Here is a 25,554-nt window from a genome sequence, read left to right on the forward strand (position 1 = left end):
TTTATATCGGCCTAAAGTAGTTTAGGTAGTTTTAGGCTTATAGAAAGGCCAGAATTGAGCATAAGTACAGTACTTGAGTAAATGTACTTAGTTACATCATATACTGAACACTTAAGTGTAGGTAAAGTATGCTAAAGTTAGCCGCTGTCTCATAGGCTACTTTAACAGTTTTAGTCCTCACAAAGTGTCCTCAACCCATTTCAATAGTTTGGGTGCTGAAGACTCTTATCAGCATTATAAGCCACATTTAGCTTTATATCAGATTAGCATAAAATATAATGCGACCAAAATTCAAGTTACAGAGCATCTTTGGTTCAAGCAAACTGTGTCATTTACTGTGTAAATAATGTTTTTCCCCCCCTAAAGATAATAAAGTTTAAGTTTGAAACTTCCAGGTTCAAATGACTTATTATCAGGACTTATTGTTTGCTGTTTGAACTAATGCCATAGCTAACTTCACTTTACATTAGGATACGACTGTGATGAAAACTGCCGGCACAGACTAATTGCTGTACTAATGATTCCAACTTGTTAATTAACCAATCACTACAGAGGAAAAAACGCCCGGGAAATGATAAGAAGAAAAAATACAAAAAACTTTGCGCACTATCTGTTCATCGAGTTGGCTTGTCTGGGAACAAGCGCGCGCGCGCGCGCGCGTGTGTGTGTGTGTGTGTGTGTGTGTGTAAAAGAATAACGCCCCTCGGTGCAGCGGATGGAGAGGCGCGTCCCCTCAAGTCATTTCCAACCCGGGATCTGAAGTGACAACATCTCATGCTCGGAGTTCTCAGACGCGCTTCACTTTCTCTCTGTGGATCTACTCGAGGATGAACTGAACGTCTATTTGTTTTTGTTTTTACCTAACGGAGAGGAAGACACACTATCGGATCTATGAAAAACCCACGTGGATTTGTACAACCATTTTAAACCAGAAGGAATGCATATTTTCTTTGTGAAACTAACTTTCTTGTTGTCGCTGATAGCACTAACACGAGGTAAGTTGCGCGCGCGAGGGGGGGAACAAATCTCACTTTTGGGATGTTTTCTTAATCAGTAATGTAAGAAAATGTGGTTTTATGCTGTATTTACTCTTCAAAGCTCAGAGTGGAGTTTGATTTGAACTTGTTGCATTCACTGCTTTGAACACTGATGGACTGAAACTGAAGTAGAGCAACTTTTTTTTTTTTTTTAACTAATCCTGCAGGTTTCCTCAGTTTACTGTTAATTTACATGAATGGACTTTATTTACATTATTTCATGCACCTGTTGGCATCATCCTTTGCACTCCTGCGTTGCAAACTGGATCAATTCATGCTTCTTCTTTTTTTTACACCAGCTGATGGTGCGCACTCCAGCAAACACTTAACTTTTTCTCTCTAGTGTGTATTTGCCTTTGCAGTTTGGATTCAGAGCAGTGCGTGTGTGTGTGTGTTTATTTTTATTGCAAAGCTGAGTTACTCCCCAAATGGCCCATTCTCTCCGGGACAGCTGCAGAGAGGAGCATGCAACTGCCAAACCAGTGTCAAGTCCCCCTGTTCACCACAAAAAACCTGCTCTTCTGAAGGTGGCAAGAGTCACACCTAGACTTCACATTTATGGAGGATAACATGTGCTATTTGTATAATTCCCCTGAAGGAAAACAAATATTCGCTGCATCACATTGACCAACTGGTTGCTTCAAAGCTCCTTCAAAGTTTCAGCAGGTGTATTAAAACTCTCCCTTCGCAGGTCTAAGATGCTCCATGCCCACGGAGTCGTGTTTGAACCAGGGGACGTGTGAAGCAACTCTAGACGGCAATGGAGAGTGCAAGTAAGTGTTCAACATCTGTGTGTCCTCGTCTCCTTAACCGATACATGGCGAGGAATACCTGCAGAGAAGATTTGTGTGAATGTGGAATTTGACATGACTCAGATTTTTGGTTGACATGTGAGGTCTGTAAAAAAAAAAAGGGGGGGTGGAGGGGGGGGTCAGTGCTCACACCAGTGTTGCTATTTCTGGGAGGCAAATGGTCCGAGAGCTGAGACAGAAATGAGTGGACATTGATGAGGACAGGGGTCACAGAGAGAGAGAGAGAGAGAGAGAGAGAGAGAGAGAGTGTGTGTGTGTGTGTGTGTGTGTGTGTGTGTGTGTGTGTGTGTGTGTGTGTGTGTGTGTGTGTGAGACTGCCACCACACTCTCCCGTCTGCAGCCGAACTCTCGCAGTCCTAAATCTTGCTTTTCTTTTCTTTCGCGGAGCGACAGCTGGGGTTGCCAGAAGCTCGGCGACCATTGTTCTCCGCTGCGATTAATTCTGTGTGACTAATCTGGGTGAGGCTTCCCAGAGAGACCCTCAGACCCCCCCCCCCCCCACAACCCCTCCTCTCTCCTGGGATTGTGTCCCTTCCTCAATGGCCCTCAGTGCTCTCTCTCTCTCTCTCTCTCTCTCTCCCTCTCTCATTCCCCTGGACAGATGGCATTGGGTGGTTGTTTTTTAACCTGATAAAAAATGGAAACACGATCCACATTTTGTCCTTTTTTTAGTATTTGTAGATGTTGTCAGTCCACATGTAAACCAATAAGCTCCGGCTTTGCCCAGAACTCTCTCTTTATTTTATTCTTTTACAACAATAGCCTACTTTGCGCTTGGCTCTATTTCCATCCTGGCATGAGCAGCACCAGCCAGTGTCATCTTACTGTCGCAGAGCTCGCTGACCGGGGCGACCGATCAGGCCGGCTGGGTCACGGCTCCGAAACTGTAAGACAGGCAGGGCAGCCATCTTGGCCCTCCGCCACATCTTAATTTGGTCTGGTTGTGTTATTCAGCCCTTAATCAGCCCTCCCCTCCCCGTCCTCCTCATTGGGCAACAAAGCCATCATTGTGCCCCTGCGCTGTCCTCCACCAGACTTCGCCAATTAAACACGGAGATGGACGTCCTCGCAGTTTTCAAAAGGTTTGAGCGCGCAGCAGTGTTCTGAAGTGTGTTTGAAAACGTGGCTGCGTTGGTCGTCACTGTGCCACCAGAGGGCCGGGAGAAAAAGTTTAGGTTCAACAAGTTCAGGCGGCAAAATAGTGCACAGCAGAAACGATGAGTCGGTTAATCCATAAATTGATCGCAAAGGAAAATAATTTTTAAGATTGAGTAATCATTTAGGTCAATTTTAAAGCAAAATATATTCTCTAATGTGAAGATTTGATGCTATTCTTCATCACATAGTATTATAAACTGAATATCTTTGGGTTTGCAGCTTTTGGTTGAACTAAGAAAGACATTTGAAGACGTCACTTCAGGCTCCGGGAAGTTGAGATGGGTATTTTAGATCATTTTAATGATATTAGGTTTGCTTTCGTATTTTGCTCTGCTGGAGTTACTGTAAAGCAGCTTCAAGTGAACCCATCAACAGTCTCTGTGGACACGCCTTAAAACTGACACACAGCCACTGCTCTTTATTCCTTCTGATGCCAGTCATCAACCTGGTCTCTTCTGAAAGGGAACTCTTTGGAGTTCAAGAAGGTGAAAATAAGAAAATGGTTTATTCTTGCCTATTCTATTTGGTTTCGTGTTCTGAGTTTACGCATTCCTATCACGACATGTTGTCGCAGTGATACCAGGTCCTCAAATGAAAGACTCGTGAGGCTTTCTGTTTCCAAACGATGTCAGTGAGGTTTCAAGGTGCTGCTGTTGTGTGACTCAACATGTGTGGAAATGACTTTTGTTCTATATTTTGAGAGTAATATTTTCGACAAAATCTCTTGAAAGCAACATGGAAGATATTTCCTTCTGTAGCTGTGAGGTCAGCGTGTGAGTTTTTACATTGTCAGCTTAGTGCTTACGATCAATACGATCAAGCATTACGCCTCCATAAATGCAATGCTAGCCGATCTTATGGTATCCAGACTTTCAGTGCTATCGGTCGTGTTAAAAATATATTACTGGTAGGATCCAAGAAAGTGCAAACGGTAGCATCTTCTCTTCGACCCTCCCTGGTGAAGTCACCCAGTTTGTTATTAAAGTTCTATAACATCTCAATCCCTGACCACAGAAACCCTGATGACATCCCTGGGATAACTATGTCAGCTCCAACAAATAAATTATACTGTACTGTTTACTGGGCTTTAGTTAAAGGTAAAGAGTTAATTGATATATTTTTAATCTGCTTGGCCAGGGAGATTTTTTTTTCCCCCTCATTCTTGAGCGGATTATGATTTAGTTTCTCCTCAATCGAAAAGCCGCCGCTTATGAACTCAAGTGTTGTGTCGAGGTGGAGCGAGTGGGATTGGATGCTTCAGTTTTATTTAGTGTGACAGAGATGCCTACTTGACAATGCCATACCACGAATACCACCCCGCTCTTCGTATCTGGCCCGCGACCGGCCTCGTGAGATCCCGACTGAAGTTTATCTCCAAAGAGCTCGTGGAGGAGGCCTCTCATTTAGCGCCGAGGCTTGGCAGCAGGAGCGAGCAGTGACGGAGCCGAGAGAGAACTCCCGACCAGGAAAAATAACTCGCAAATTCCAGTGGCAACAAATCAAAAGCGGCTCGCAGCGGCGCTTCTCTCTCTCTCTCTGCCCGGAGAGATGAGAGACGTCCGGCGAGGAGGGACGCTGCTGAGAGATCACAGACCTTCATCGCCGTTTAGTCGGCGTGACGAACAAATACAACTGACAGCCTGTTGATCGCAGAGGGTCACGTGGTCGTTTAGGCTCTCGAGTTATGTGAAGGCACAGAGTTTGTATGCATGAGATTTTCTTATTTGTATCTGAATAGATACAAATAGATGAGTAAACAAGACTGAGAATCTGGCCATGCGTTCATCGCTAACGTTTGATACTTGATACAGCTTTCAATACTTAATGCCACAAACACACAGCACCCGATATTTAAGGTTTGATACCCGTGACAGATGGCGGAAATACTTGTGCTGCTTTACCAACTCTCCATCACCACTGACTCTTTCTGTAGATGCTTCTTTGTTATTTTTGTGTAGCCGATTGCAAATCACACTCATTGTCTTTGAGGGGTTTCTCTGTGTTTGAATAAGATAAACAGAGTCTTTAATTCCTCGCTGGTATGTGCGGCGACTGCTACAGTATGCAACCACTTCAATGAAAGTGAGCCCTTGTTCTGGGGATTCCTTAATGGCACCTCTGTTCAGGCTCTGGTCAGATGACTCTATCTCAACACACACACACACACACTGCTCCCCCCCCCCCCCCCCCCCCCCCCCAGACGCATCCATTCAGAGTCAGGAAACAGCCTCAGAGTGGCCTGAGGGAAGAAAAGGTGCCGTATCTGATCATATCATCACACAACGAGAAACATAGAGCGCGAGGCTTTTATATGGCCGCTGCCGCCGGTGTCGGGTTCCCGTTGGCAAGAGTCCGGCTGGTGAGAGGGCCGATCGTCAGAGTGTTCTGGCTGAATGAAGTGACTTGGTGGCGGGGAACTTCAGCGCAGAGGATTAGTGATATTTGAGCCTCCCTCGTTGGCATATGCCAAGACAAATCCCATAAACTTTGATCGCAGACTGAGAGGATTGACAGCGTGTGTGTGTGTGTGTGAGAGACAAAGACACTGGGCATACTCCAAACCACACTTCCTCATTTCTTTTTCTCTTTCAGCCAGACCACCTGTCTGTGGGTTATAGTATAACAACTAAGCGGGAGCACAGCAGCATCCTCCATAATACCCGTGATTACTTGTGGTTTTGCCCAATTCAGCTCCACACAGGAACAGATTGACTTTGTCTGCCAGGTGTGCTTCTAGCTTTCAGTCGCTGCTGATACACGCTTACTCACAGCATATTTAGGAGAATGGAGTGTGATGGCTTTGTGGTTCAGTTAAGCAGCAATGCAGATTGTAACACTGATAATAATCATGGTATCCGTTACGAGGAGAGAAAAAAAGATTCCTCAAGGATCATGAGTTACAACATTTATCCAGACCTGACAAGTCGCAGTGTTTAAGCCAGGATTACTTTATAATAACAATAATGATGCATTTTTAGGGGTCTTAGATTAGATAGTGACTTACACTTCCCAAGGATGTCATCATCTTTGATGTCCATCATAAATAAACGTCCCTAAATCTGCTTAGAAATTACAGCAAAAGACACGCCTTACAACTCCAGAACTTGCCTGAGAATCATCACGTTTTTAAGTGTTGTTCAGTATTACAGTAATCCAGTGATCGTTGTCTGCACATCCGTGAGTACGTTGCAAAAAGGAACTGGTAATAGCTTATTTTTTGCTAAAATGTAAACAAATATCGGCAAAATAAAAATGGACTCAACTTCAACTTTCGCTTGAAGTCGACTTCAAAGGTGCTACATTACTGTGACACCTAAAATGACTCATTAGTCTCATCGTTACATTCAAAAGTGGGATTATGTTTAATGATGATTACTCAGGAAACTCTGTCTGAACTTTAGCTAGTCAATTAGTTCTCCACTGCTACAGGCAGCTAACGCGATGGTTTACTCTCAGAAATATGAGTGTTTTTGAGCAGATAACACGTATTCCCAATAATTGAAACAATACAAAGTGGCATTTCGACCCTTAACAAACATAATTTGCAGAGCGAGCAGACACTGGCTTGCACGTTACCGCTCAACAGCCAACAGTTAATTTTTGTTAACTCCCAGAATACATGAATAAACTGTGCAGCGTATACAATCTGGCAGTTGAATCCTGGTCTTTATTTAGGGGGGACACCGGGAGGATGAAGTGAAATGTGTCATTTTGCCGTGCTCTGACTCAGACCTTGAAATCGCCGTGAACAGCAACAACCTGAGTGTCCGGTTGCAGATACACCTTCAGACACCAGTAAAGCCCTAAAGTGGTTCCCAGCCTCGTAAAGTCGGCAGTGGCAGAAGTCATTAGAGCTGCTAAGAGTCTCATGACATTCACACACATACACACACACACATACACACACACTGAGTGGTTGGTCCCTGGGGAAGCTGACTCTTTCCCATGGGCCGTGTCCGTAACGCTCCCAAATAAACAGGGTCTCTAATGAAGGCTGCCAGATGTGGGCTGGCCAGGTCAGCTCTCCTGTACGATTAGAGAGGAAGGAAAAGAAGGATGGATGTAAGGAGAGGGGAGAGAGGGACAGCGTTTCCCCTGTAATTTCTCTAGCCAGTGGGGATTTGGTGGTAACTTTGGTTTTAGCTCCACAACAAACACCAACCCTGGTTTGTTTTTTCTGTGCCAGCTTTGGTTTTAGTGGAAGAGCTATTTTCATTTCACTAGACCCGGATTTGTGTGATTGAAGCTGAATTTAAGCGAGCATTTCAGTGTTGATTTTCGCCACCAGTGGTGGCAGAGTTGTCACAGTGGTTAGCCACGAAAGGCTGCTGGGAAAACATAAGAGAGGGAAAAAAGAGAGAGGGAAGTGTGTTGCCTCCCTCGGGGCAACGCTTTTAAAAACAGATCAGACAAGGTTAAAGGAGACTTAAACCAGGCACAGGACCAAACAGCCAGGAAATGAGACCGGGTGGGGGGGAGACAGGAGGGATGGGGGGGGGGGGGGGTACTGAAGGCGACACCTGACAGAGAGAGAGAGAGAGAGAGAGAGAGAGAGAGAGAGAGAGAGAGAAACACATATATGTTATTTACATATTTTTGGCCATCCAGACGAGGAGAGAAAGCAAAGAAAGGCAGTATCTAAAGATGAAGGTTACATCTTCAAATTGTTTTTTTTTGTCCGACCAAATAAATAAAAAATTTAGAAAATCTGCATATCCTCACCCGGATACCTGAGAACGAAGCAAACCGAAAAAAAAGACTTATCCTGTAAATCGTTGCAGATTCATTTGTGTTGATCAACTAATTGATTGGTTCCTTCTTCACCTTTGACCCGCCTGACTTACAGTAGCTGTGGATGAACACACTTTTCCACTGCATTGAATGATGACCGACATTTTGGGTGCTTTCACTTTCACTCATGTCTCCAGATAAAGTGGTTTAGGTAATCTGTTGGCTTGCGTGTTTTGTTGCCGTCTCAGACTTTATTGTAGATGTGTCACGTGTTCTCAGACCTTAACAGTTACTTTGGCGAGTGCAGTGTTATCAGTAACAATATATATGATTTCCAAAACCATTAAATATTATCAAAGCTGTAATAAACCCGATTTTCTTTCTTTATCTAACATCCCGAATGTTATTTACTGTCATTAAATATCTAAATAAGTGGGCTAAACAAAGAATAATCCTAAAATAATCTTTATTATGTTATATTTACAGAAATGGAACCCGACTCTGACTCCCACAGAGCTTTACAAGGCACAATAAATGCACAACCTAATTCACTAAGCTTCTTAAAATGGATACAGATTGGGGTCCGCACAGCTGCCAAAATCTGCGCCCTCTCTCTCTCTCTCTCTCTCTCCAGGTTTTTTATTTGTATACAGTGCACATGTGTACCCCACATATTATACGTCCAAAGCCTCCGTCCCCCGTCTGTGTGTGTGTGTGTGTGTGTGTGTGTGTGTGTGTGTGTGTGTGTGTGACCTCAGAAAGATGGCAGATGGCAGATTGGCCCCGGCACTGAGGAAAGCCCCTTCAGAGTGACGCCTGGCCAAGGGTCAGATGTCACCACAACATCTGCTGCGGGCTCGAGCCGCCGCCCGGCCCCCGTTATGCATCCCATCAGTGTCGCGGACCTGTTGCCACGGGCTACTGCGGCGGCAATAGAAGAAGAGCCGGCCCGGGAGTGAGCGCAGAGGAGAACAATGAGGCCTACTGGGCTCGGGGATGACAGAAAAGATAATAACAGTATCGGCCTCACCGCCGGGATAATTCCACTGCTGTCCTGCAGTTATACGATCCCTCCCAAACACCTGATATTTGCTCAGCTTCTGATTTGTGCGCCTCTTTTCATGTCTTCTTTATTTACCTTTCCAGCGGCCCAGTTTACCTGCTGCTGTTGAGATTATGCCAGCAGATTTCTCTTGTTGAAGCAGCTGCTTGTCCCTGTTTGTTTTGAATACAGCCAAGACTCCATAAAAGAGTCGTTGAATATCTTTTGTCTTACCAGCACCACCTATTTCTAAGTTTCTGCTCTTATTGAGGCAGTTAAGCTCGTCGGCTGTAAAAGCTGTTTTGTGCTGAGTGTGTATTTGATGGGCTCTCGCCAAGTTTAAGAGCAAACTGTTAGCATTCCTTGCCTAGCGTGTGCTACAGTTGACTTACGGCTCGCACCTCAGCCGGAGTGTGTTTGCACAGTGCGTCCACGTGCACCGAGGTAAGGGGGGCAGCGTCTCTCTCTGTTTGTCTTTCGGGCCTCGGTGTCAGACGCCGGGGCTGTTTTGCGAGGGGCAGATGCCAGGTATCGAGGTTTATTCAAGGAGCCACAGAAAGTGAGCCTCGGGTTAAGACTCAGCACAGGGGACTCTTTTGGAGTAAACACCAAAATTCCCTCTGGACTGGCAACCCCTTTCTGTCTTTCTCTCCCTTGAAAACCCAACCAAACCAGTTCCAGCTTCCTTTCTCTCAGACTCCTTTGTTTGTCCCGCTGCTTGTGTGTGTTTTGGATGTTAAGCTTTTCTTTTTGCCTTACGCTTGGCCTCAAACATCGCAGACCGCCAAAACGTTGGGAGAGCAGCTCGGGATAACTTGGAGGCGAGTTTTAGGGGGAGTGAGCAGCAGTCAGTTGAGACTTATAAATCCTAATGTGGTTACTTACAAATGCAAAGGGAAGGGGGGGGTGGGGGGGAGGTAAAGAAGGTGCACAGAGGGGAGCGAGCGGATGCCAGCGACTTTGAACAGAGGAAGTGAAACCAATAATGAGAAAAAAAATATTCAGGGATGAGCCATATATAATGAAACGATTAAGAGAGAGATTTTTTTTTTTAGGAGACAGAGAGGAGGGAAAGGAGAGGAAAGAGGAGGTGTAACAGCTGAATGCGCCCGGCCTGTGGTCAACTCTGAATGGGGAGGAAAAACAAAGGGCCCACTCATCCTTCGCTCCCTCTCGCCTCTCCTTCTCGCTCGCTCTTCATGTCTCTGCTAAGTAGTGAGGGGAAAAGAGGGAGGGGAGGGGGGGGGGGGGGGGAGCATTCAGATTCCAACACTGTAAAAAATGTCCAGTCCGACAGCTTGATTCTTGAAATATGTTTACTTTAATATCATTTTGGTTAGTTTTTATATGGAAACCACACACTGACTCAATAGTATTCATAAAAAGAAAGTCATACTGACATAATAATAAGATTACTTTCTTTGCAGTGCGGGGCCCCTGCCTCCGTCTGGGCTTGAGGGCGGTAGTAGGATGGGGTGCCATGCAGAGGAAGGAGTCAGAGCGGTGGGAGATGGGAGGTGTAGGGTGGAGGGGGGGGTCGAGGTTTGAATGGCCGGGTGCAGCAGCTGCCGTCTCCTCATTAACATGCGCACCTGCTCCCTGCGGCCTTTTTCCAGCGAGCTCGTGTGGCGCCTCACGACCTCAGCACCCGCCACCGCTGGGACTTAACTGGACTGGCCCTCCAGCAGCCAGATCTGCTGCTTCTCTGCAACAGACTGCAAACGTTGCCAATAGTACAGTTTCACCATCACAGCAACGAAAAGTAAAAAGACAAAATCTTTTGAATTTAAAAATTGACGTGTCATTTAATCAGGATTGATTGTGAGTAAAAGACAACATGTGACAGTTTTGAGTGAAATTTCTCGTACAACCTCGACTCTGATAAACTTTAATTTTGGAGCTGAAAGGCAATTTGAAACAACCAACCAGAGTCGATTGGGTTAAAATGTATTGTTATTGCACAGAGAACAAGTAATGAGACAACAGAATGCAGTTTAGCTACTAACCAGAAGTAGCAGTAAAGTGCAGTGCAATGTACATATGTATAGGGGGAATAAAGGGCATAAACAGGAAGGAGTAGTAAAGATATGAATAGTATTATAACGTTATAATGTGCGTGAAGGGTCCAATATCGACCAATTACTTAATACTTTACTGTGTGATTTTGTAAAGAACACACGCCTGAGATTTTTTATTTTTTTCATTTGCACGTAACAGATTCGACTTTCAGCTTCAGTCGCCAGTGCTTGTTTAAATCTTAATGCCACAGTGACCGAGCTAAGGTTCCACTCTCCGCTCTCTCCGCGGTGACATGCCACCACTCACTACTGCTGTTTGTGCAGCAGGCAGCCTAGCATGTGATGTTTTCTTTTCCTTACCACAGTCCTAAGGCTGCCTAATCCCCTGAGAGGGAGACCCTGTCTAAACACACGGCCGTTCCTGGAACCCTGTCCCTAAACCCACACACACACACACACACTGGACCCCCTGGGAATGTTTGGGGACGTGGTCCTGCCAGCCCCTCGGGGCTAACAGACTTGCTGGCTCTGGTCAGGTATTTGACAGTGAAAGCGGGTTTGTACTGTTGTGGGAAGGCCGCTTTGATGTCGGCAGGATGTTCTATGCTCAATGTTGTTCTTGCGTGAGAGAAAAACACAACGTATTTGATGAGGACTGTTGTTTGTCAAGGAAAAAAGTCGAAGAAATTTTGATTTCTAGACATTTGCGATGCGATTTTCCCTCCGTGCAGGAATTCATATTCCACTACTCTTTCAGGTAGCGCCACCGTCTCTTCCTTTTCATCCTCTTCCCATCTCTCGTCTGATGCTGAAGCAAATCCTCTCTGGGGAGGGAAGAATAACGAGCGTTGAGGCGGGGGCTAAGGTGCTTTTGAAGTTCCCGTAATGTTGGCTTGCAGCTCTAACACTGTGGCATAGATGCCGCCTTGTCCTCAGGATGAATGAGTGCTGACAAAAGGCTCAAAGCGAGCCCATTTCAGACCCGAGAGCTGCTGAAGGGTGCCGCGATGGCTGCTGTTCTCCTGCCTTCTGACTTTTGGAAAGGACGGATTAGGAGCAAGAATTCCAAATTCTGCAGATATTTTTTTCCGTTCTCGTCTCCGGTGCTATTGAGTAGATGCTTTGTTTCTGGAATGACCGAGCCTCCCTGGCCACCCAGCGTTGTTGACAGCAGTATTGAATCTCTGAAATTGATGAATATGGGGTGGTGGTGGTGGTGGATCTAATGTGGCAGGTCTGAGGTGGTTGGTTTTGGTGTCAAATAGAGCTCAATGCACTGTAGCACACTCTGCAATGAAACTGTCATGTGCTGACCGTTGGCAGTGGATGCCTGGTCAAAGTTAACCACTTACTGTCTCAATTGATCAAAAGATATTTACTGATTTGTAACATCATTTTGCCCATTTCTGTGAATCTAGCAGGCAGTTTGTTTGTATTGTATTGACTTCCTCTAATATTAAATCTAGGGTTGGTAATCTTGATAAACTAGATAGAGTACTAGATTAAAAAAATGATCCAAAAAAAACCCAGCCCAGTGTTGCCAACTCTTCTCCAATGAAAGTAGCGAGCAGTGCTGCTACAAAAGTTGCTAAATCTAGCAGGAATGTCGCCAAGTTGGCAACACTGACAGCCTGTCCCTTCAGACCTCCCTCCAAAACCACTCCCCCAAAATTATCATTATGAGCATTAACATATCATAATGAACAGAACCAATGAACATGGCTATTGTTAGTACTCACAGCTGTATATGGTCAGGCAGGTAGTCTCATTGGAGGGGCTTATTACAGAGCTGCGACAGCCACAGATACCAGATGTTTCTCTCTTTTTGACAGAGCATTGGATTCATTGATTGCTGTCAGGATGTAATGAGAATTTTTAACAAAAATATCCCAAATGTTTTTGAAGACAATTACCAACCCTGCCTTTAACAGAAGCCTGGCTTCAGTGATTAATAAAACAAGAGAGCTTATCGTCATATAAAGGAGCTGGAACACGGACATTTTTGGCATTTTCACATAATAAACGACGCAAACAGATTAATCAGATAGTGTTTGCAGTATCATTTCATGCATGCAGTTGTGAATGTGTGTGCGTGTGTGTAAAAGACTGCACACAGTGTAGGTATGAGTGTGTGCATGCTCTGTGTGTGTGGCCCCTCTTTGTTGAGCCGTGCGTATCCTCAGGGGACTCCCTTCAACTCCTCTCATTGTAATTGTTAATGTGTGAATGTGTCCCAGTGATCTGCAGCAGCTCTCTCTCTCTCTCTCTCTCTGGGAACTTGTTCGCTGGGGTCCGAGCTGCGTTTATGACTCAACCTGTGAGAAACATCACAGGAGTTTGTCCCCTGTCCTCCCCCCTCGGTTTTACAGCCTGAAACACATTGTTGGCGAGGGGGAAGACGGCAGAAAGACGTTTAAAGCATAGCTTCTCATGGCCGTGTTGCCGTGTTGTAAAAACAGCACGGACAGGACCGTTGTTTAAGAAAAATGGATACTCAGTCCTGTTTGTTAGCCAAGCAGCTGATTTATAAGCACAGTAGCAAAGAGAAGGGATGACCCTAGTGTTGTCTTACCCCCGTGAACTCTTCCATCCGTGCTCAGCTGAAAAAGATTGGATGGATGAAAATAGTGTTTGGGAATTCCCTTTGACCAATTCCACTCTTTGTAATGCAAATTTTAAATGAAGAAAGAATGGCGATTTATTAGTAGACCAATATATTTTGCAGAAAAAAGGTTTTTATTAGATAATTTGAAAATTGTTTGTATTCATGATATAATGGTGGTTCTTTATACTCTTTTGTTTGATAAATAATTACTGAAATGGGGGCCCAAAGTTCAGAACCTTTAATCAGTCATACTTTCATTAATCTAGCCAGCATGAGAAAGGAAATGTCATTTATAGATGATTTTTTGTTGTCTTTGTGTACAGTTTGAAGGTATGTGAAATAGCAAGCTGAGCTTATTTTAATCCAGTTTTGTGGGATCAAATAGCTGCACAGTATGTTAGTAGTTATTTGAGTGAGAAACTCCTGGGGGAAACATTAAATTCTTAAAATCTCACATATAAGAAAATAAATTCTGTAAATGAGGGTCAAAGATAAAGATGCATGTCACAGTCTGCAGACAAAGTCATTTATCTCCGTCATAGATGCGAACATCTCATTCCTCACCCGTCAAGGGCTGCAAAAAGAATGCTGCTGACCTCTCCGTCTGTGTTTTCTCAGGTGCCCGGACGGATACGTAGGAAGCAGGTGCCAGGTCCGTGACCCGTGCACCACCTTGCCGTGCATGAACGGCGGCACGTGTCGCGCCGTGTCCAAGGGGAACACGGTGGACTTCAACTGCACCTGCAGACTGGGCTACACCGACCGCCGCTGCCTGACGCCCCTCAACAATGTCTGTGTCAGCTCGCCGTGTCGCAACGGAGGCACCTGCGAGCTGGAGAGTCTCAGGACCTACAAGTGCCGCTGCCCACCTGGATGGTCAGGTAACAATACTATGACAGTAGTGCAGAGGTTCCTAACTTGGGAGTTGATCATGAGACATATCTGAGGGGTTGCAATGTGATAAACAGAATTGGCAACCTATAGATCTGCCTCTTATCTTCCAAAATCTTAATTATTTTGAAAGGGAGGAACCCCAGGTGAATAGGGTAAAAGATTAAACTACCCGATGAAACTTCCCCAGTTGTTTATTTACATTATGGCAATCATTTTTTGGATTACAAGGCATTATCTTTTCAAATACGTGCAGATGTACACACATTTCCAGAACATAAATCTCAACATATACGTTAAAGCCAGGTTCAAAAGGTTTGTTTCATTTTGTTGACATATTAGACTCAAAGGTTTTTACAGAGGGGATTTTGGGATATCTTTTTGTATCACTTCATAAATCAGAAAGTACGGTGTATGTAAGTGCTACTGAAGTGGATATTTCTGGCTCACAGTCTGAGAAAAAACTCATTTTGGAGAAATCTACTGTTGGGAACGTAAAGGAGCGTGTTTGGTTATCAGCAAATATGAAACTAAACTATCAACATCAATGGAGTTATTAATATCAATAAGTTAATTAGTAATTACTAATAAGAACGGGGCACCACCCTGCGGACAGGGACCAATAACCAAACTATAAACTAAGTCTCATAATTAGTGGTCACTCACGATATTAACAGTCTGAATACTATTACACGTTTGGAGTGCGAGTGAAGGGTTAAGTTCGAGCACAGGCCACTACATCCAGTTGCTATTACACACTTATGCACAAGTAATCACAGACGACTGCTCTTTAAAATATAACAGAGTTTATTAAATCAAAATAATAAATGATCAAATCAAGTAATATCACAATCAACAAACGCTATCATACAATTATGTGCCTAATACCTAAACTCCAAAAACAAACAGAATAAAACCAAAAACAAAATAAAAGAATCCCCAAAACAAACAGATCTTTGTCACTGCGGTGAAACGCGAGTTTGTCTCCCTATCACCCTGAAACCCGGTCGGCCAGACGAGAGTCGGCCACCGTAGTTTTAGTTTTTAAAGTGATAGAATCACAAGCTCCACATCCACTAACAGCACGGATCAAATGCGAACGGTTACAGCAGAAAATACACAATATAACGGGACTCCGTGGTCCGCGATGCTGCCGTAATAACACGTTATAACACGACAGTAACTTAACACAACAAGATACAGGAATAACAACGACATAAACGAATAGTCTAAATTAAGCTAATGCTAAGCTAAGCTAGGCCCAGATACCAGTAACTCTTACTTTGAGAAGCTTCGTTGGGCAGGGTCCTTTTCCCGTGGTGGGAATCATTCAGTCCTCGGGAGATGAGGGCTCCCGGTGGCGCGGCTAGTGGAGCTAGCGCAGACTCGATCACCTCGCTGCAGAGAGGGATCTTCTTAACGTCGGAGGCGTGCGGGAGTCGCTCGTCTTAGGCCGGAAATCTTCGGCTCTTTAGGGGCTCAGTTGCCCTCTTTTGCCGGCAAGGTGTGCACTAAAGGGTGGGAGGACGGGTCGTAGAGATTATCCGTTCTCGCACTACGGGATCCAAAACTCAAAATAAAACACAGTCTGTAGGTTCGACCAGTGAATGTGACATGTGACCTGATAGGATTTGATGAGGCCGCGGCTCCTCGTGAATCTTCTTGTTGCCAGGACGAGGTCCGGAGGGAAGAGAGCGAATGGCGTTTCCTGCTCGCTTATAAACCAGGTCTCGAACAGTGGGGGGCCACTTCTTGGCCAATGAGGGGCCAGGATCAAGTTTTGGCTGTGCTGGGAGGTGTAGTCATTCATCTTGGAGTTTCCATCAGACGTTGTATGACAGGAAGGAGCATGGGTGCTTCTAGACTAGGGCCAGATCCCAACACTACAGACACAAATAGACATGTTGTGGAAGCAAAGTAGCTCAAAATCTCAAAACTGACCAGTGCATGAAAAACGATGACTTTGCCTAACGTGTCTCCTCTTAAAATCAAAAGAAACCCTGACAAAAAAAGCCAAATGCAGCCTACACTACAACATCTCTTCTCCGTGCCCTCAGGTAAACTGTGCCAACAAGCCGACCCCTGTGCCTCAAACCCGTGCGGCAACGGCGGCCAGTGCTCCGCCATCGAGTCCCACTACATCTGCACCTGCACGCCCTTCTTCTCCGGAAAGACCTGCAAACAGGACGTCAACGAGTGCGACGTGAACCAGTCGCTCTGCAAGAACGGCGGGGCGTGCATCAACGAGGTCGGCGGCTACCAGTGCCAGTGCCCGCAGGAGTACACGGGGAAGCACTGCGAGAGCCGCTACCTGCCCTGCAACCCGTCGCCCTGCCATAACGGAGGCACCTGCATCCAGAAGGGAGAGACCAGCTACGAGTGCTCCTGTGTGCCAGGTAGGGAGGTGACACTTCAGTCATGGATAAGGAGGTGACACTTCAGTCATGGATAAGGAGGAGGTGTTTCGTCACTCTAAGGCCTGGTCACACCACCGTTTACATCTGTATTAATACAATGCTGACGTGACCAGCACCGTTGTACCATCCACTTTTATTTAACCTCCTCTGTCAGAGTGTAAAATGCTCCACAAAAAGGGGAATAGTTTGCGGATAGTTATGAAACATTAATCAATGGTACAGCACGTGTGTAGCGTGTTAGCAGTTAGCTCGCCTGCCACAGTCGTCTGCCAACAAGTCGGTGCTACGTCATCGAGCTTCTAGACCAAATATTCGGTCGAGATGGGAGGATGACTTCCTCTGTGCTTTTACATTGTTTATCGTTATGAATAAGAAAAGTCTTGAGGTGAAATATCGATCAGATCCTTCATCTGTAAGATGACATGATCCTCTTACATTAAAGCCAGGTTATCTCTCAGGTTGAATTTAAATGTTACGCCTGCGAGTTGCTGCTTTCGGGGATGATGTAATTTAAGGCGGGGGTGTTCCTGCTTGTGTGTGTGTGTGTTTCTGCTTTGGTGTGTCCAGTGTGTGAACAAGGCAGAGCAGGAAGACATCGGGGCTTATCATAAGGAAATGGTCAAAGGACAACATCCTTTTCACATAGCAGAGTGGAGCAAATCTTGCTGGGACTTTAGTCGTGCCCACTACCTCATCACCTTCGCACAGAATAACTTTACCTTGTTTTTGTCCGTTGACCACTGAGTCCATAACAAGCTGTTCCTTGAAACATGTTCCTTGAAAATCCTTTTGTATTTATTTCTTACCCTTGAAAACAACTAAATATAAACTCAGCATCCTCTCTAAAGGTACACTTTGGAGTAGCAGTGAAACTAGCATCATGAAGCAACGTTGCTTTGAGTGGTTCCTCGTTTTTATGTTGTGCTTGTAAATGAGGATGCCCATTAGAGGGTAACAATAGAGTGGCTTTTCACTCCTGTCCCATCCCACTCCCTCAGAAAGAAAATCGTTGTTGTGTTTATTCATATTAGTTTTTCCTTTCCCGTCCCAGTCACACGATAAATAGTGAAGTTGACTCTCATCCCGCAAGAACCCCACAGAAGTCCTTTGACCCACAGGATTTACAATAACATGTCTAATGCACAGCATGGACCAGAGCACTGCGGTGATACACGACACACATTCATGCCAATGGTTTTATGCTCATCAACAGATGGTAGTAAAAAAGAAAGAAAGCTAGAAATGAAAGCTAGAAATGCATCTGAAAAAAATTCAGGGAAGAAGAAGACTGGATGAAAAAATACAGGTTTTGCAAATGTTTTATTAGAGAAAAAAAAAGCATTTGAGGCCTAACATGTTCACTATTTAGAAGAAATCTCCACAGGATGCCTCTTTCATAATTGTAAACTGTTCTCAGTAGGTAACAAATGTTCAAACGAAATAATAACGCGATCATTTTAATTTTATTCAATTATACAAACACAAAGACCATCTTCGGTGTGAAGCAGCAACTAATGATGAAATGAAGTTACATGAATAAATTATGAACTCTTGTCACGTCCTCTTGAATATATTCAAGGTACCGTAGTTGAAAGCAACGGGCACTGATATTGTTTTTTCAGAAATATCAGTTTTCTAATAAAATGATGCACATGTTTCAAATGCATTTTCAGAAATGGCCTTGAATGCCTTGAATTCAGAAGTAAACAATACATTTTTTAGGAAACATTGTGAAGTTTGTTGTGATGACTTGTACTGGGTTTGATTTATTTTATCCACCATGCCAGATGTACAGTCCAGTGGTTGCCTCTTGTGTAACTGTATAGCAGAGTGGATGTTATTACACAGCAAGGACACCACAGACCTCAAGAGGATGCAGCTGCCTTCTCTCTTTGGGAGGAAAAAGACAGTTGACCACATTTAACTGTAGAGTTAGTCTCACTCTCTTGTTGATGGGAGATGGAGGAGAAACGAGTAACTGAAAATCTGAAGCCCCCAGTACGAGCCTTTTAATCATATCTCACTCTTTGTTTCAGGTTTTACAGGAAAAATTTGCAACCATAACATCGATGACTGTCCAGGTCATGAGTGTGAGCATGGAGGGACATGTGTAGATGGAGTCAACACCTACAACTGCCAGTGCAAACCAGAGTTTACAGGTTTGTGAAGCGATGATCCGGTGCAGAAACTTAAGCTATTATCACTTTGTGTTTTGGGAAACAAACCGCCTTTAATCCTCTGACCGCTGCTCCTCCCGCAGGTCAGCTCTGCACAGAGGACGTTGACGAGTGCCAGCTGATGCCCAACGCCTGCCAAAACGGCGGCACGTGCCACAACACCCATGGCAGCTACCAGTGCGTGTGCGTGAACGGCTGGACCGGCGACGACTGCAGCGAGAACATCAATGACTGTGCCAGTGCTGCGTGCCACCACGGGTCCACCTGTCACGACCGCGTCGCTTCTTTCTACTGCGAATGCCCCGTTGGCCGCACAGGTAGCTACACTTTTCTTTTGGTTTACAGGAAGTTGTCTCATAATGCTCAACAGGAAATGATTTTACAGGAATATGCAACCCTCTTCTAAGTTTAGCTTCTGTGCTGTTTCCCCAGTGAAATGTCACATTTGAACGGTGTACAGTTACAAAAGGGATTTAAATCAAATCCTTTGCATCTGATTGGACCACACGCACACCTTCCTACACTAAAAATTGCAGATTGATTGAAGGATGGATGTCATGGTATTATTGGTTGAAATTGGTCGGTACTAGCTTACGTAAGCAGACTTCATAATTTGTCATACGGGAAGAAAAGATGATTGAATTTCGAAATAAAAATACAAGGATTTTTTTAATTTTTATAATTTTTCTGCATATTTTGTTACATGGGTGTACAATACGACTAGGGGTGTGATCTAAAAAGGGATTTTTCATTCATCTCCATTTTAAGTTCTTTCGTTTAGCTGTCTTTCTTGGGGGGTGTGAAAGATACAGGAAGCAACAGGTTAAAACGAACGGCCGTGAAGTCGACTCAAGTGCTCTAAGTGACATTCATAGATGCTGATGTTTGGCTTCTCCTGTGGTTTTTGTGTCCTAAAATGCTCACGTTAGTACAAATAACATCATTTGAATACTTAATACTGTACGGTAGGATGTTAAGTCCATCTCCTGTGTTGTGCACCAGGACTGCTGTGCCAGCTGGACGACGCCTGCATCAGCAACCCTTGTCAGAAAGGCTCCAACTGTGACACCAACCCCGTCAGCGGAAATCACTTCTGTACCTGCCCATCAGGATACGTCGGAGCCTCTTGCGATCAGGATGTTGACGAGTGCTCACTGGGTAAAAGTCACACTACCTGACCGTTAAACTCTCTCTCTGTTTGAGCCTAAAAACGCTAAACCTCCTAAATCATGTCATTGTCATGTCTTTACACTCAAATTGCTCCCCGTCAGGTTGGGTACATACTTGACGACGGCCTGTTTCAGTAAAGCTAAAAATATGAATCTGTTTAAACAGGTTCCAACCCGTGTGAGCACGCGGGGAAGTGTATCAACACCAAGGGTTCGTTCCAGTGTAAGTGCCAGCGGGGTTACGTGGGGCCGCGCTGCGAGCTGGACATCAACGAGTGCATGTCGAACCCGTGTATGAACGAGGCCACCTGCCTGGACCAAATAGGAGACTTCCACTGTATCTGCATGCCAGGTGAGTTAATAGAAAAAATACTGATGCTCAGGTATCGGACTGGCTCTTAAAATGACATTAGTACATTTGTTAGGATTGACTAATTGCAGTACATCAAGACTTACAAACAAGTCACATGGACTCAAAATCGTTAATCCATTAATGAAGAGAAAATAAATTGAGAGGATTTGTTGATTTTCTCAGTTTAATATCATTCATAATTGTAAAACCTTTTGAACTGTCGGTCAGATAAAATGAGCCATTTGAAGGTGTCACTTTGGGCTCTTTTACAATTTTCTGCTGCTGTATCAACTAAATGATCGATCCATTAATCTAGAAAAAGGAGCTGAAACGATTAGTTGATTAATTGATTAGTAAATAACTGGTTACTATTTTACTAATCGATGAGGAATTAGCTGCTTTTCTTTGTTTTTTGGGAGACTTTAGGTCTTTAGGTGTTGGACTGTTTGTTGGACAAATCAAGCAACGTGACCTTACCCTTAAAAAAATAATTGCAGTCCTACTTCTATTCATATAGCCTCTGTGTATCATTTAAAGCTGTTACAGCAGTATATATATATGTGTGAAAATGCCTCTCTGTGTCTAACCAATCCATCTCCCTCCTGGTCCTCCCTTGCTAATTGGCCAGGTTACGAGGGGGAGTTCTGCGAGATCGATACGGACGAGTGCACCCACAGCCCCTGCCTGAACAACGGCAACTGTATCGACAAGATCAACGCCTTCCACTGCCAGTGCCCCACAGGTGAGGCTGCCGCGCTGCTGCAGAGGAGGGAGAGGGAGGGAGGAGAAGGTGGGGGGGGGGGGGGAGGCATGGGGCCAGGGGGCACAGAGGTCGATCTCTCTCTCTCTCTCACTACCTCACTGTCTCTCTCTCTCTTTTTCACTCAAACACAAACACACACACACACACGAATACACCTTTCTGGACGGGCACTAATCCCAGCCCTGAGGCAGGCTTTCGCAGGCCCGGGTAGCCAGGAACGAACGCAGCAGAGGGTGGGGGTTGGGGGGGTTGGGGGGGGGGGGGGGGGGGGGGGGATGTATAGGGAAAGGCTTGAGGAAGTTTGAACTTTTGAAACAAGTTTTTTATCCCTTTTACAAAGTCTGATGAGTGAGCAGAAACGTGTGGCTCAAATAAACAAGCTTTTGATTGTGACTGGGGAAAAAAAGGGAGATCTAATAATAGCAGGCAGAGCTGGTGCTGTAAAATGGCATTTTTACTGTTGTAATGGCGAATGAGGTAGCTGTTTGGTCTATTTTAAAGGCAGCTAGTTGCCAGTTCTTTTTTTGTACCAGAAATGCCATTGGAGTTACACTATTTGGAGAAGAGGTATTGATGTTTTGTTCAGGGTGGAAGGAATGCAACTATTGAATCCTGGATAGAGAGGCGAGAAGAAAGCAAAAGAACGATCCTCAAACTCCTCAAAAGTGTTTTTTTGTTTTGCATTCTTTCATTGGGTTCATTGAGGTGGAAGTGATTTTTTTTTCCATTCGTTGTTTTCGAGGAGCAAAATAGAGAGGCTCTGAGTCGGGTGGATCAAAGGCGGCCTGGGTGGAGTGAGGCAGGATTCCTCCTGTTGAGAGGAAAAAGAAAAGAAGAAAGAGAGACACCCCAACAAGGAAGCTTTAGAATTGATAGAGGGGCTACAAGAGTGAACACAGGAGCTTAACGCCTAAGAAAACTGTGTGTGACAGTGAGCGAGGGTTATGTGAGGAAGCAGCATAAAGTGGTGGTGGTGAAAGTGTTGTTTTGGGAGGGTAGATGGAGGGGTGAGGGGGGTGCTGAGAGGCACAGACCGTTATGCTGAAGCAGGAAGGGAGGGGTAAAGAAGGGGAAGGGGTCTTAACCGCCCTGCTTGAGATGTAAATTTGTCCCCATTGCGAGCCAGGCCCGAGGCGAGGGTCCCCTCTTATTATTTCTGTACATGGAATAGCCATGGAAACCCCACTGAGAGCCATTGAAATGTCTGATTCCAGCAGTCTGGGGATAAATCCCTCTTTGGCTGCTGAGGTGCATGATGCGTGTATGTGTGTGTGTGTGTGTGTGTGTGTGTGTGTGTGTGTGTGTGTGTGCCCCTGTGTATGCTTACATTTCTGCTCCCGCCTTTGTGTGTGGATGCATTGAACATCTGAAGGAATTCTTTCACAGGGGACTGTGACTGAACTGAGAAGAAACGTAACTTTTGCATCACATCTTGGCAAAAAAAAAAACACTCAATTTGTAACGCTGAGGTTTGTCTGGCTTCTTTTCCCGCTGCTGGAAACAGCTGATCGTTCACTTTTTTTGTGAATGAAGTTTCTTCTTTATGATATTGGCTTTCTTTGTTTGTCGTTGAATGAGTAGTCTTTGTGTGGTTAGCATTTCATTTCTAGGGCTGTGTAGTGACAAAGATAAATGTTTTAGCACTTTCAGTCAGTACAGTCCCCCTTAATAACATGTAACCCAAGGCTTATTAACAGTGTTTTGGGTGGGGAGGGGGGGGGGGGGGTATAATGGTTAATACATATTTTATCAACTCTTCATTGATCAGTTTTAATTAGGTTGTGGAAAATGTCTAATTTGATGCTTTGAACCTCATTAAAGCATTTGTGAATTATTGATTTACTATTAATTAGTTATTACTTATAAACCCTTTATAGACAGTGCCAGTGATTATTATGTGGCAGTCTTGCCCCTTGGCTGGTGTTCATCTTTTCTCCTTGCTGTAATAATGCTGTAATAAATGTTGGTAACCATTAATAGCTTTTCCACAAACTGGCAACCCAAAAGATGCTGTTATTAATAGCTTAAAAGTGATCTATAAAGCATTAGTAAATTATTTTTTATCTATTAATAAACCCATTAGTGCCAAGTTAGTATTGTTTTTTTAGCAGCTTTTTCTTTTTATGAGCAGATGATACTTTGTATGTATGTACATCCATGTGTAACTCAAAACACACATGTAAGCACGTCTCCACTGTGTCTACGCTGCGGTCCTCAGTGAATGGTTCCAGCGAGGTCCGCTGGGAGAAATCAGCTCGCAGCCAGCCGCACAAATATTTCCTCACCGGATTAGCTGCAATTGAGTCTGTCTTTTTTTTTTAGCTTAAACCACCTGTGTGTTCCCGCGTTGGTGTGGTGGAGGAGGAGGAGGAGGAGGAGGAGGAGGGGAGGGGGGTCAAAACTTTATCTCTTCATCAGACAACATCCTACTCTTCCCTGGACTGTACCATCATGTGACAGAGGGGAGACCAGAAGAAAATGTCTGTGATGAGAATAACTCCAGGAAAAATAAAGGAGAAAAAGCTGCTGGTTGGTTTTGAATGACAAGGAGTTTGAATGGTGGAGGGTCGAAGGTCAAGCTGGTTCTTTTTAGAGGCGGGCAGGGAGCGGAGCGGAGGGGTGGTGGGTGGGGGGGGGTTGAAAGCAAGACAAGAGAATGCACATTGTGATGGAAAAGTTTGGGGGGACAAAGGAGGCAACGGGCTCAGTTTGGCGTTGCGTTGAGCAGACAGGCCCTCCTTTGTCTCTCAACCCCTTGGTCAGGAGGCCTCGCAACTTTCATTCTTCCCCCATTTCTTTCCCTCCCTCCCTCCCACCCACCCTTGAACAAATCGGTTCCCCCAGTCTCCCGTACCCTCTTTTGGAGTCGTGCTGAAAAGAAGTGAAAGGGAAAATAGAGAGTTTGCAGTGTTGCGCAGTTGTTAATTAACATGCAGATGTCTGATTCGTTGAGAGCTCTTATAGCATGGGCTCAGGATTATGAGGGGGACCGGTTTTGAAATGGTGAGAACACAGTAGCAACGTCTGAACACACACACACACACACACAATTCCACATGCCCACATGCACACAATAACACCCCCTTGTTGTTTTTACAGGCTTCACTGGGAACCTTTGCCAGATAGACATCGACGAGTGTGCCAGCACGCCGTGCAAAAATGGCGCCAAGTGCACAGACGGACCCAACAAGTATACCTGCGAGTGCACCGAAGGTATACAAGTTTTAACAAAAGCTGAAATAAGAGAAGTAGATACTTATAAGGCCCTGCAAAAAGGGAACGGAATGTAAAAATAGAACGAACCAGTGAAATTTACCCAATTGAAAAAAAAAAAAAAAAAAAAGCTCAAAAGAATGAATTCTTTCCAGGTTACTCTGAGAGGCACTGCGAGACGGACATCAACGAGTGTTACTCCGACCCGTGCCACTACGGCACCTGCATCGACGGCCTGGCCTCCTTCAGCTGCCACTGCAACCCCGGGTACACCGGCCGGCTGTGTGAGACCAACATCAACGAGTGTCTGAGCCAGCCGTGCAGGAACAGGGGCACCTGCCAGGACCGAGAGAACGCCTACATGTGCAGCTGCCTGAAGGGCACCACCGGTAACCGCCACACACACATACAAACAGAAACCTGAACATGACATGCTTCTGCAATTTAAGGAATACTGAAAGCAATTTTCTGACAGGAATCAACTGCGAAATCAACATTGACGACTGCAAGAGCAATCCCTGTGACTACGGGACCTGCATCGACAAGATCGATGGCTACGAGTGCGCCTGCGAACCCGGCTACACAGGTAGGAAACTTGCACACAGAGAGTTGGTCGTCTAATTGCTTATTTGCAGAAAGGCTCCCTGCAACTGTAAAGTTAACTTAAGACAGGTTAAACGTGGCTGCTGTCTCAGGTGACGAGTAGACAAAATGAGTGTTTAAGGTGCAGGAGCGGTGCAGAACGTATGGACGGAGGAGTGAGGGGTCTTGATGGGGAGGGTGACAGATGGCGAGCGAGTGAGCACGCTCCTCTGAGGCTCGGCCGGTGTCACTTTCCAGCTCCACCCTGTCCCCAACCGGCTGCTGTTAGGACACTGCAAGCTGCCCTCACATACAAAGGAGAGGACTCACACACACACTCTGGCACACACAGTCACCTGGGATTTGAGCAGGAGAAAAGATTCCCTGAAAGATTCCTGAAAGTTGAGCTTTTAAAAGCTTGGAAGCCGGTCCCTGCTTTAAAGCTAAAAAGGCTGCCTTTATGTTATGCGTGGCACCAGGCTGAATGGCTTCAACGCTTCAAGTTGCCGACAAAAGGGGACTTAAAGCCCCCTCATGTTTCTGGAAATTGATACATTCGCAGCGCTGAGATATAGACTTCTGTGTGC

General features: G+C 45.1%; 1 protein-coding gene across 1 annotated transcript in view; it reads left to right on the forward strand.

The window, feature by feature from the left end:
* The first annotated feature begins 730 nt into the window (after nt 1–730).
* Nucleotides 731–25,554, forward strand: part of notch1b (notch receptor 1b) — a 40,609-nt gene continuing 15,785 nt past the window's right edge. Inside the window, exons 1-12 of the mRNA XM_076104893.1 lie at nt 731–995; nt 1,729–1,810; nt 14,022–14,284; nt 16,352–16,690; nt 18,748–18,870; nt 18,972–19,205; nt 19,891–20,046; nt 20,224–20,409; nt 21,038–21,151; nt 24,272–24,385; nt 24,541–24,774; nt 24,861–24,971. Of these exons, the coding sequence (XP_075961008.1) occupies nt 938–995; nt 1,729–1,810; nt 14,022–14,284; nt 16,352–16,690; nt 18,748–18,870; nt 18,972–19,205; nt 19,891–20,046; nt 20,224–20,409; nt 21,038–21,151; nt 24,272–24,385; nt 24,541–24,774; nt 24,861–24,971 (2,014 nt within the window). The 5' untranslated portion in view covers nt 731–937. The remainder of the gene's footprint in view (nt 996–1,728; nt 1,811–14,021; nt 14,285–16,351; nt 16,691–18,747; nt 18,871–18,971; nt 19,206–19,890; nt 20,047–20,223; nt 20,410–21,037; nt 21,152–24,271; nt 24,386–24,540; nt 24,775–24,860; nt 24,972–25,554) is intronic.

The sequence above is a fragment of the Anarhichas minor genome, unplaced genomic scaffold, assembly GCF_050575085.1.
Source record: "Anarhichas minor isolate MPS153535 unplaced genomic scaffold, ASM5057508v1 ptg000030l, whole genome shotgun sequence".
NCBI lineage: Eukaryota > Metazoa > Chordata > Actinopteri > Perciformes > Anarhichadidae > Anarhichas > Anarhichas minor.